Source organism: Oncorhynchus tshawytscha, linkage group LG03, assembly GCF_018296145.1.
Source record: "Oncorhynchus tshawytscha isolate Ot180627B linkage group LG03, Otsh_v2.0, whole genome shotgun sequence".
In the NCBI taxonomy this organism is placed as follows: Eukaryota; Metazoa; Chordata; class Actinopteri; order Salmoniformes; family Salmonidae; genus Oncorhynchus; species Oncorhynchus tshawytscha.
Window position 1 is genome coordinate 22,154,919 of NC_056431.1, and position 13,186 is coordinate 22,168,104.

A 13,186-nucleotide genomic window follows, 5' to 3' on the forward strand; every position below is an offset into this window, starting at 1 on the left:
CTTCAGAGCTCAGGTATTTTCTGTATACCAGGGAGCTAGTTTCTTATGACAAATGTTTTTAATTTTTAGGGGTGCAACTGTATCTAGGGTATTGCGCAAGGTTAAATTGAGTTCCTCAGTTAGGTGGTTAACTGATTTTTGTCCTCTGACATCCTTGGGTAGGCAGAGTGAGTCTGGAAGGGCATCAAGGAATCTTTGGGTTGTCTGAGAATTTATAGCACGACTTTTGATGCTCCTTGGTTGGAGTCTGAGCAGATTATATGTTGAGATTGCAAATTTAATAAAATGGTGGTCCGATAGTCCAGGATTATGAGGAAACACATTAAGATCCACAACATTTATTCCATCGGACAAACTAGGTCCAGAGTATGACTGTGGCAGTGAGTAGGTCCAGAGACATGTTGGACAAAACCCACTGAGTCGATGATGGCTCCGAAAGCCTTTTGGAGTGGGTCTGTGGACTTTTCCATGTGAATATTAAAGTCACCAAAAATTTGAATATTATCTGCTATGACTACAAGGTCCGATAGGAATTCAGGGAACTCAGTGAGAAACGCTGTATATGGCCCAGGAGGCCTGTAAACAGTAGCTATAAAAAGTGATTGAGTAGGCTGCATAGATTTCATGACTAGAAGCTCAAAAGACAAAAACGTCGTTTTTTTTTTGTAAATTGAAATTTGCTATCGTAAATGTTAGCAACACCTTCGCCTTTGCGGGATGCACAGGGGATATGGTCACTAGTGTAACCAGGAGGTGAGGCCTCATTTAACACAGTAAATTCATCATGCCAAGAGTGCTTTTAAGGCAAGCTTTTACTCCACTCCAGCCGACGCTTCCCATTGCACATGTAGCCACCCATTGCCTTGATGACAGCTTTGCACACTCTTGGCATTTTCTCAACCAGTTTCATGAGGTAGTCACCTGGAATGCATTTCAACTAAGAGGTGTGCCTTGTTAAAAGTGAATTTGTGGAATATCTTTCCTTCTTAATGCATATGAGACAATCAGTTGTGTTGTGACAAGGTAGGGATGGTATACAGAAGATAGCCCTATTTGGTAAAAGACCAAATCCATATTTTTGCAAGAACCACTCAAATAAACAAAGAGAAATGACAGTCCATTATTACTTTAAGGCATAAAGGTTTGTCAATACGGAACATTTCAAGAACTTTGAAAGTTTCTTCAAGTGCAGTCGCCAAAAACCATCAAGCACTATGATGGAACTGGCTCTCATGAGGACCACCACAGGAAATGAAGACCCAGAGTTACCGCTGCTGCAGAGGATAAGTTCATTAGAGTTACCAGCCTCAGAAATTGCAGCCCAAATAAATGCTTCACAGAGTTCAAGTAACAGACACATCTCAATGTAAACTGTTCAGAGGAGACTGTGTGAATCAGGCCTTCATGGTCGCATTGCCTCAAAGAAACCACTACTAAAGGACACCAATAATAAGAAGAGACTTGATGGGCCAAGAAACACCAGCAATGGACCTTACACCGGTGGAGATCTGTCCTTTGGTCTGATGAGTCCAAATTGGATATTTTTGGCTGTAACCGCTGTGTCTTTGTGAGACGCAGAGTAGGTGAACGGATGATCTCCGTATGTATGGTTCCCACCATGAAGCATGGAGGAGGAGGTGTAATGGTGTGGGGGTGCTTTACTGGTGACACTGTCAGTGATTCATTTAGAATTCAAGGCACACTTAACCAGCATGGCTACCACTGCATTCTGCAGCGATATGCCATCCCTTTTGCTTTGCTCTTAGTGGGATTATCATTTGTTTTTCAATAGGACAATGACCCAAAAGCCACCTTTAATGGCTCCTTCAAGACCGTTGGAAAAGCATTCCTCTTAAAGCTGGTTGAGAGAATGCCAAGAGTGTGCAAAGCCTTCATCAAGGCAAAGGGTAGCTACTTTGAAGAAACTACATTTTGATTTATTTAACACTTTTTTGGTTACTACGTGATTCCATATGTGTTATTTCATAGTGTTGATGTCTTCACTATTATTCTGCAATGTAGCAAATAGTAAAATAAAGAAAAACCCTTGAATGAGTAGGTGTGTCCAAACTTTTGACTGGTACTGTACATGTAACCGATGTTTGGGGGCGCGGGTGGACTGGCTGTTGTTGGGGACACTGTTGGAGGTGTACGTACGGTCGGTGTAGGAGTACGAACAGTTACAGTCGCTGCAGCAGCAGTGGGACACGGTTTCACCATTGTACACCAGTGTGCGCCATAATGGCAGTGGAACACTCAGCAGGAGTCTTCGGGTTCAGCGATGGACCGGCCATTGCTGAAGAGAATGTTATTTTTGAATTAGCTCTCCACCTTTGGAGCATTGGGGCACTCCCTCGTCGTCACACAAATCGCTGAGCCTTCATTGCAGATGCAGTTCCAGCAAGAGTCTCTTGGGTGAGGGAATGAAAGGGGGATACCTAGTCAATTGTACAACTGAACGCATTCTGAACGCAACTGAAATGTGTCTTCCGCATTTAACCCAACCCCTCTGACTGGCCGTTGTTGAGGACTTTGGTTACATTCTCCACAGCAGTGTCCTGGTGGTGTGTAAGGGTTGTTGCACAACGTATAACAGTGTATCTCTTCGCAGAGAGGCGTGCCTCCGTGACACGTACAAAAGCCACAGAGGACAGGAAACTGTTCCCCATCCCTGGCTCATATACAGGCGACTTTGTCGCCAGCTGGTTCAGAAAACACAGTAACAGTTAACCCCAGAATGACCAGGATCTTCATCCAAAGGGCCTCCATCTCCACAAACAGAGTATCAAGACCTCAGCTCAGATAACAAACAGGTTCTCCCTTATCTTTCCTGGCGGCTGCCTTCCCCTTTTTCCACTGGTGCCAGAAGATGAAAAAAACGTGAACAATTTCGAAGTATAATTTTTTTGGTGACTAATTCTTAATTATTATTTGGTGAATTATGAATAAATTATCATACAGCATATCAGTCATACAGAATGTCAGTATACAATTATTTACATAGTCAGATGTACTGCACATAAAATAAATGACATATTTAGCGCAAAAGTCACTTAATGTTAGAAGTTTCACATTTGTCTTGTTTTCTCTCTATTTACATCTTCATATGAACAATCCAATGACTTTAACAAGTAACCCCAATATCTTATCACCAGTAAATTCATCATAGCTATGAATCCCTGTATTTATTTAAATTTGCACAGGCCCTTCAGTCAACACTCAGAGATGGACAGATGCTGCTGCAAAATCACCATGATCCTTATTAATACTGATGCATCTCGTTTTCCCCCCTTCTCTGCCACACGATCTAACCACCTCCACACGCCTCCCCTACGCCCCCTCCCTCCCTCTCTCTGTGCATGTCTCTCGGGCCAGTCTGACAGCCGCCAGTCAAACACACACAGCCAGCCAGGCGCCTGTGTTCCCCCTGTTCTGTTTGAAGTGGTTGATCTCTGATCCCATGTACCTCAGATTGAGACATAGTCTTTCTCTTTCTTTCCCCACTGTTAGGATGGTACTCTAACAGACCGATGCAGACAACCGGCTTATTCAAAGAGTAGCAGCCGTACAGGGCTTAAGTTATGGTACATCGGGCACTCACATAATAAGCCTTAAAAATGTCAACATAGGTACCGTGTTAAGATTCAACATGGTCTCATTAGATATGATAAAATAGGGATATTTAACTATTGTAGTTATTCAGGATGTCGCCAAGGCTGACATAATATCCTGCTGTTTTTACCAAACAATTGTCTTTCTTTCTTTTGCCTTTTTTTATAATGTGTGGATGTTGAATCAACGTGGAAAACGGATTGGATTCGCAAAAAGTCATCGACGTCAGGGAATTGAGCTTTTTTTCCCCACTCAACTTTTAACCTCAATCCAATTACAGGGTGACATTTTTTTGTTGATTTCACGTTATGAATGTAAATTAAAACTTGACGTTGAACTGACGTTTGTGCCCAGTGGGATGTCATCCAGGCATATAACTACAATGGTTCCATATTGCAATATTGTAATAAATATAGTAATGTTGTAATAAATATAGCAGTGTTATTACAATAGTTATGTCACATATTTGTTATTCTATAGTGTATGAGTAGAACTATGAATCCTCATATGGTTATTTGTTTGAAACGGTCTGGGTGCGTTTCATATCATACCTGAGATTCGCTTTTCTTTCACTAGCTACCTCTACTATTTTTATTCTTGTATGCACTACACAGCACAACTGTCCTCAGTTCATCGAGGAGAATTTGAACGGGAGGTCTTTATAATTACAATGCAGAGTTGCTGGCTAGTAAATAACATGCATGGCTGACTCCAACAAATTCCACAGCCCTCCATACGCTTTTGTACTCAAGAGTTAGAAAACTTGGCCTGACTGTCCCTCCTTTTTGTGCTGAGATGTTCTCTACCTTAAGAAATTGCATTTCAATAACACTCATTGTCCATGAACTCAGCTTGTCAAGAGTGCAAGGCAGAAGAGCTTTAGTGACTCACACTCCCCCCAGTACCACTATTCTCCACAGACTCTCATCTGGCTCTACAGTAAGCACTACAGGAGACATCTTTTCTTATTTACAACAAGAGACTGAGCAACCAATCAGTGGCAAGAAGGACAAGTCATGTGCTCAGGGGGACCTACAAGACAAGTTATCTGCATTGCTTATGTGGATATTTCTGTTTTTCTCTGGTAGGTCCTGCAAGACAAGGGAACCAAGACGGTCTATTTCTAAATTGAACATTTAACTTGGTCCATATTACTCTGCTAAAAGGAGACTGGAATTTCCCAAGAAGATTGGCAGTAGCACAGTATCTGCACTGGGAAAATCCTAACCCCTGTACTAACTGTGTCTGGCTTGCTCGTACATAGAAAAATAGTCAGGGCTCAACACTGCCCCGTGAGGCAGATAATGTCACAGCAAAAGGAGAACTAATTGAACATAGTTGCTATAGTCAGGTACAGGGTAGGGTCTTTGAATACTAAACGCTACTAGAGTTCACTAGCATACTGTTGACTTTCTTCCCACAATAATGAGCTAATAGTGACCCAGTTCTCCACGAACAAATTAGCCACAGCAATCGCGCAAGACGACAGGTTTTCTGGCTGGTCTGGAGAAGGTGGGGGGTCGGAAGAAATTTCAGTAGTAAATATTATTTTTCTCAACTTAATTTGGGGGAAATTTTGGGTCAAGTGCCAGAACAAATAAAGTGCATGTGAGGTGGTGAGACGGGGGAGGGGGGAGACAAAGGTAATTATGATGACAGAGGAGGGAAACAATGCCAACGCCCCGGCCCAGGAGGAGCGGGTGGTGGACTGGCGCCTGTCTAGCTGACTGTGTCTCTGTGTCCGCCCCACTGGAGCTGAGTTCTGTTTGACCAGAAGATTCACAAAGATAGTGCTGGCAACTGGTGACACTGGCAAAAAACTCCTCCCTCACCCCCACTTTCACTACTACTCAACAAATTAAGCTAGCTGGGTGGATTCCAATGAGTAGTCATTTGTGGTTATATTTGTTGACACTGATGTTCCGGTCACCCAAAGTCAACAAGCGGTGGCGAAAGGTTCTCTATATACAGGACAGATGGGCTCAGGGTTCCACACAACATTTTATTTCACTTAATACTTTGGGATTTTATCTACTTCTCCAGAGTCAGATTAACTTGTGGATACCATTTTTATGTCTCTGCGTGCAGTTTTAAGTAGATAAAGGGCCTCATTGTAAAACTCCTGAAGTATCCCTTTAAAGAGACAGGTTGGGCACAGTCAATAAAATACTTTGTGAAAGAATTAAAATGTAATATTATAATGATATAATATCCATCAGTCCTTGAGTGAACATCCAATTAATTATTATTAGGCTATTAATCACTTAACTCATCACAGACTCTTTGTAGATGCAAATGATCCATTCAGAGGCTTACAATTTACAGTATAATTTTGTGTGCATGAAATGTGATATACACTGAGTGTACAAAACATTAAGAACACCTGCTATTTCCAAAGCTATGATCCCTTCTTGATGTCACCACTTGTTAAATCCACTTCAATCAGTGTAGATGAAAGGGAGGAGACAGATTAAAGCAGGATTATTAAACTTTAAAACAATTGAGATATGAATTGTGAATGTGTGCCATTCAGAAGGTGAATGAGCAAGACAAAAAAGTTCATTTGAACGGGGTATGGTAATAGGTGCCAGGCACACCGGTTTGTCTCAAGGACTGCAATGATGCTCGGTTTTTCATGTTCAACAGTTTCCTGTGTGTATCAAGAATGGTTTAACACCCAAACGACATCCAGCCAACTTGACACAACTGTGGGAAGTATTGGAGTCAACATGGGCCACGATCTCTGTGGAACGCTTTCGACATCTTGTTTGGAGTCCATTCCCCGATGAATTAGGAAGGTGTTCATAATGTTTTGTTCACTCAGCATAGCAGGATATTAAATGTGCCATTGTAATAGCCTACACAAAAAAATACAAATTAAATTAAACTTCAAAAATTCCTTTATGAAACAATTGAAGTGTGAATCGCTATTATATAGTCTACCTGGCCTTTTGAAATATTGTATTTTTTATTAGGTCTGATAAACACCACAGAATGCGTGTCACATATTATTGTCATATTGTAATTTTTCTAATAACACGTGAAACACCCTGAAAGCTCTATTTGCACCTCTCTTTTCCTTTCTACTGTTTTACTGCTCCTCTTCTTTCAAATGAATTTTTATTCTGTTAGACTGCAGGTTCCTCACATTACACCACATTATACGTCAAATGAAAGCATGGAAAAAGGAGGGCTAATTACTCCATTGGAAGGGTTATAATTACGTCCTTTAGACAGAGGAATGGATACTGTAATGGCTCACTCCCTCATCTGGAGGGATTTCCCAGGTCAGACAAAGGGCTGTGCAGCCAGCCATGCACTTCCAGTAACTGTTCGTCCATGACTCCTGCTGTTGGGTAATTTCCACAATTCTTTCAGATTTCTAATGAGAAAATAAATTATCACTTTTTTTTAAAGAAGTAGGCCTGCTTAAATGTTTAATTAATAGTCTATGCTATTAGACTATGGCAATTTTCAGTTATCCACCCTAAAGGAATGACAAAAAAAACTATAAAATGTCACTATGTAGACCAATAGGCCTAGACGTACAAATTCCATTTTTGAAAGCGGGAAAGTGGATTAGGAAATATGTGACGGGATTGTGCTCCATTGTCCAAAAGGAGGAGGAGGGGGGTAGGATTGCACAATAGTGGCCAAAGTGTGTATAAATACCAGTGCACCGCAGTCTCACCACATGACAGAGAATTCCCTCATCCCCTGACACCAAAAGAACAAAACAATCAATCATCTTTGGACTCGTCTTAGTGCATTGAAAATTGTGCGCTGGAGAGTGTCGCTTTTTGAGAAAATTGAAGAGTTCTGATCTTCTTCATAAACTGTCACTTCAATTTCAACTGATTTCAACCAGACTTTTAAATAGGCTATAAACTTCCTAACAAAACCGAGAATGAAGGCCTTCAGTGTTGCAGTTGCAGTGGTGGTCGTCCTTGCATGTATGTTCATCCTTGAAAGCACCGCTGTTCCTTTCTCCAAGGTATGTCTCATTCTCCAATACCAACCCACAACAAAAATGTCTGCATCGATTTTAGAGGATGTTCATGACTCATTTGTGTCTAATGTCTTTGCAGGTGCTAACGGACGAGGTTGGAAGCATTGACAGTCCAGTTGGGGAACATCAACAGCCGGGCGGCGAGTCCATGCGTCTGCCGGTACGTTCAATTGAATGAATGAATTAAGCTAATTACCTTTAGCAAATTAACATCTAAGTGGTTGCGTTTCACCATCGGAATAGAATTAGACCAGTAGCGCTAGCTGTTAACCATTTGATCGTGAGCCGTTAGAGAGGGCTTTAGGGCGAACTGTGCTGTGGTTGTGAAGCGGAGACTTGGACAAAAATACTTACCATGTGCCTTTTCCCTCTTTTTCTTCATATTCTTTTCTTGCCCGGGATACAGGAGCATTTCAGGTTCAAGCGTCAGAGCCACCTCTCCCTGTGCCGTTGGTGCTGCAACTGCTGTCACAACAAGGGCTGTGGCTTCTGCTGCAAATTCTGAGGACCTGCCTGCAATAAAAACCATCTTATTAACTTATTGCCTTTAATTTCCCCCCTATTCTTCTACATTTCCTTTGGACTCTGTGGAGAAGATGCAATCTCATTGATGTCTTTCTCACTGCAACCTCAGTCTTGTACGTTTTGTATCATGTTCTATAGCATGTTCTTTTTTTATTTTCTATTTTGTACATTTTATTTAAAAAAAAATACATTTTCTAGTTTGCACGTTTGCGATGTTTTCATTCTAGTCTAGTGACACAGGAAAAAGACAGATAATTGAAATAATCATTTCTATTATGTACATTTAGTACATTTTTTTTGGTACATTTTCTAGTTTGTACATGTTGAAATGTTTTCTTTCTGAGATGTTGTTTTTGTAACTACGATAATGATTTATAAAATCACTTCTTATTGTGACACTTAAAAAAACATAAAACACACATTCTTTGAATAACAAACGCGGTTGTTTATGATTGATGAATGTGTTATAGATGTGTTTCCTGTGGCCAAATGATCGGGCCTGACAGCCAGAGGCTTATTCAAATTAGCCACGTAGGAGTTTTTGCCCTGAGGTCTGGGAATGGATTCTACAGTGCCTTCACCACTTGACCTTTTCCACATTTGTTGTGTTACAGCTCGAATTTAAAATGGATTAAGTTGAGATTTTGTGTCACTGGCCTACACAATACCCCGTAATGTCAAAGTGGAATAATGTTTTTAGACATTTTTACGGATTGATAAAAAAAACAAAAAGCTGAAACGTCTTGAGGTAATAAGTATTCAACCCCTTTATTATGGCAAGCCTAAATAAATGCAGTAGTAAAAATGTGCTTAACAAGTCACATAATAAGTTGCATGGACTCACTCTCTGTGTAATAATAGTGTTAAAAACATCCCCATAAAAATCTGTCAGTTTAAGCTAGAGATATCTGTTTTTTGGATGCATCTCAAGACTCTCTTCTCTGTATACATCAATGATGTCTCTCTTGCTGCTGGTGAGTCTCTGATCCACCTCTACGCAGACGACACCATTCTGTTTACTTCTGGCCCTTCTTTGGACACTGTGTTAACAACCCTCCAGACGAGATTCAATGCCATACAACTCTCCTTCCGTGGCCTCCAACTGCTCTTAAATACAAGTTAAACTAAATGCATGCTCTTCAACCGATCACTGCCCGCATCTGCACGCCTGTCTAGCATCACTATTCTGGACGGTTCTGACTTAGAATACGTGGACAACTACAAATACCTAGGTGTCTGGCTAGACTGTAAACTCTCCTTCCAGACTCACATTAAGCATCTCCAATCCAAAATTAAATCTAGAATCGGCTTCCTATTTCGCAACAAAGCATCCTTCACTCATGCTGCCAAACATACCCTCGTAAAACTGACCATCCTACCGATCCTCGACTTCGGCGATGTCATTTATAAAATAGCCTCCAACACTCTACTCAACAAATTGGATGCAGTCTATCACTGTGTCATCTGTTTTGTCACCCAAGCCCCATATACCACCCACCACTGCGACCTGTATGCTCTCGTTAGCTGGCCCTCGGTTCATACTCGTCACCAGACCCACTGGCTCCAGGCAATCTACAAGTCTCTGCTAGGTAAAGCCCCACCTTATCTCAGCTCACTGGTCACCATAGCAGCACCCACCCGTAGCACGCGCTCCAGCAGGTATACCTCACTGGTCACCCCCAAAGTCAATTCCTCGTTTGGCCACCTTTCCTTCTAGTTCTCTGCTGCCAATGACTGGAACGAACTGCAAAAATCACTGAAGCTGGAGGCACATATCACCCTCACTAGCTTTAAGCACCAGCTGTTAGAGCATCTCACAGATCACTTGCACCTGTACATAGCCTATCTGTAAACAGCCCATCCAACTACCCCATCCCCATACTGTATTTATTTATTTATCTTGCTCCTTTGCACCCCAGTATCTCTACTTGCAAATTCATCTTCTGCACATCTACCATTCCAGTGTTTAATTACTATATTGTAATTACATCGCCACCATGGCCTATTTATTGCCTTACCTCCCCTATCTCACCTCATTTGCACACACTGTATATAGACTTTTCTTTTTTCTACTGTATTATTGACTGTATGTTTGTTTATTCCATGTGTAACTCTGTGTTGTTGTATGTGTCGAACTGCTGTGCTTTATCTTGGCCAGGTTGCAGTTGTAAATGAAAACTTGTTCTCAACTAGCCTACCTGGTTAAATAAAGGTGAAATACATTTTTTTAAATCCACTAAATCTGCCAATGTCACACTTCCGCATCTGTGGTAAAAGGTGACAGAGCTACAGCAGTGTTTGTCAGACCATGAGACATCCCAAAAATTGATCTTCTTACCAAGTCCTTTGTAACGAAAGGTTTAGCCTTAAAACTATTAAGACCCATCTATGGAAAGATGAGAGTCTCACGAACACAATGGTGTTCTCAATTTTGCCCTACAACCCCCACAAGTGTCTTGGGACTCGTCTGAAATCGGTACAGCCAATCTGCCAACTTCTGTCTGTAGTGTCTGAACCATTTGGGCTAATATGACCTCTATGGAAAGGTGAGGATGCCCACAGGCTTCACATGACTCATCTGAAGGTCCCCAGGTACCAGAAATACTATATATATAGAGACTGTTTAGTGGCAAAAATAAGGGATTAGATACATGTAAAAAATAGACAGTTGAAGTCGGAAGTTTACATACACTTAGGGTGGAGTCAATAAAACTTGTTTTTCAACCACTCCACAAATTTCTTCTTCACAAACTATAGTTTGGCAAGTTGGTTAGGACATCTACTTTGTACATGACACATGTAGTTTTTCCAACAATTGTTTACAGACAGATTATTTAATTTATAATTCACTGTATCACAATTCCAGTGGGTCAGAAGTTTACATACACTAAGTTGACTGTGCCTTTAAACAGCTTGGAAAATTCCTGAAAATTATGTCATGGCTTTAAAAGCTTCTGATGGGCTAATTAACATAATTTGTGTCAATTGGAGCTGTACCTGTGGATGTATTTCAAGGCCTACCTTCAAACTCAGTGCCTCTTTGCTTGACATCATGGGAAAATCAAAAGAAATCAGCCAAGACCTCAGAAAAAAATTGTAGACCTCCACAAGTCTGGTTAATTCTTGGGAGCAATTTCCAAATGCCTGAAGGTACCACGTTCATCTGTACACACAATAGTACGCAAGTATAAACACCATGGGACTATGCAGCCGTCATACCACTCAGGAAGGAGACGCATTCTGTCTCCTAGAGATTAACGTACTTTGGTGCGAAAAGTGCAAATCAATCCCAGAACAACAGCAAAGGACCTTGTGAAGATGCTGGAGGAAATAGGTACAAAAATATCTATATCCACAGTAAAACGAGTCCTATATCGACATAACCTGAAAGGCCGCTTAGCAAGGAAGAAGCCACTGCTCCAAAACCGCCAATAAAAAAGCCAGACTACGGTTTGCAACTGCACAATGGGGGGCAAAGATCGTACTTTTTGGAGAAATGTCCTCTGGTCTGATGAAACAAAAATAGAACTGTTTGGCCATAATGAACATCGTTATGTTTGGAGGAAAAAGGGGAGGCTTGCAAGCCGAAGAACACCATCCCAACCGTGAAGCCCTGACCTCAATCCAATAGGACATTTGTGGGCAGAACTGAAAAAGCGTGGGTGAGCAAGGAGGCCTACAAACCTGGCTCTGTCAGGAGGAATGGGCCAACATTCACCCAACTTATTGTGGGAAGCTTGTAGAAGGCTACCCAAAGTTATTGACCCAAGTTAAACAATTTAAAGGCAATGCTACCAAATACTAATTGAGTGTATGTAAACTTCTAACCCACTGGGAATGTGATGATAGAAATAAAAGCTGAAATTAATCATTCTCTCTACTATTATTCTGACATTTCACATTCTTATAATAAAGTGGTGATCCTAACTGACCTAAGACAGGGCATTTTTACTAGGATTAAATGCGAGGAATTGTGAAAAACTGAGTTTAAATGTATTTGGCTAAGGTGTATGTAAACTTCTGACTTCAACTGTATATATATGCTTCCTGATTTTTCTTATATCTCTCTGATATAGGACAGACACTTCAGAACCAACTTCATTTAGATTTATTTTGGGGACTATCTGTTGTTTCATGTAGTGAATCTGTTTTTCATTGTGTTTGTATGGGCTAATAACAATAAGGCCCAAACTTCCTTCCATTAAATAGTTTTTTTATATATTTTTGGGATACTTCAAGGAGTCTTAAAATAAAATAGCCAAATGATTCTTGTCATGACCTTCTTAAAACAATTCCATATAGTTTCGATAGGGCTTAGACTGTTATTGGTTAATAAACATGATTTTTGATTGACTACCTAATTTCAGTACCCCGCACATGTAATTAGCTGTAAGGTCCCTCAGTCGAACAGTGAATTTCAAGCACAGATTCAACCATAAAGACCAGGGAGGTTTTCCAGTGCCTAGCAAAGAAGGGCACCTATTGGTTGATGGGTAAAAAAAAGCACACATTGAATATCCCTTTGAGCATGTTGAAGTTATTAATTAGACTCTGGATGGTGTGTCAAAACACTCAGTCACTACAAAGATAGGATGGAAACAGCTCAGCGATTTGACTTTAAAACAGTTATATAGTTTAATGGCTGTGATAGTAGAAAACTGAGGATGGTCAACAACATTGTAGTATTTCCACAATACTAACCTAATTGACAGAGGGAAAAGTAGGAAGCCTGTACAGAATAAAAATATTCCAAAACATGCATCCTGTTTGCAACAAGGCACAAAAGTAATACTGCAAACAATGTGGCAAAGCAATTCACTTTTTCTTCTGAATACGAAGTGTTATGTTTGGCGCAAATCCAATACAACACATTACTCAGTACCACTCTCCATCATTTCAAGCATATTGGTGGCTGCATCATGTTATGGGTATGCTTGTAATCATTAAAGACTGGGAAATTTTTCAGGATAAAAAATAAACGGAATGGAGCTAAGCACAGGTAAAATCCTAGAGGAAAACCTGGTTCAGTCTCCTTTCCAC

At 40.8% G+C, this 13,186-nt stretch overlaps 1 protein-coding gene across 1 annotated transcript; it reads left to right on the plus strand.

The window, feature by feature from the left end:
- The first annotated feature begins 7,318 nt into the window (after positions 1-7,318).
- Positions 7,319-8,583, plus strand: LOC121846258 (hepcidin). Its single transcript, XM_042320131.1, has 3 exons — positions 7,319-7,606; positions 7,701-7,781; positions 8,028-8,583. The coding sequence occupies exons 1-3, from the start codon at positions 7,520-7,522 to the stop codon at positions 8,124-8,126; spliced, it is 267 nt and encodes an 88-aa protein (XP_042176065.1). The 5' UTR covers positions 7,319-7,519; the 3' UTR covers positions 8,127-8,583.
- Positions 8,584-13,186: the final 4,603 nt, after the last annotated feature.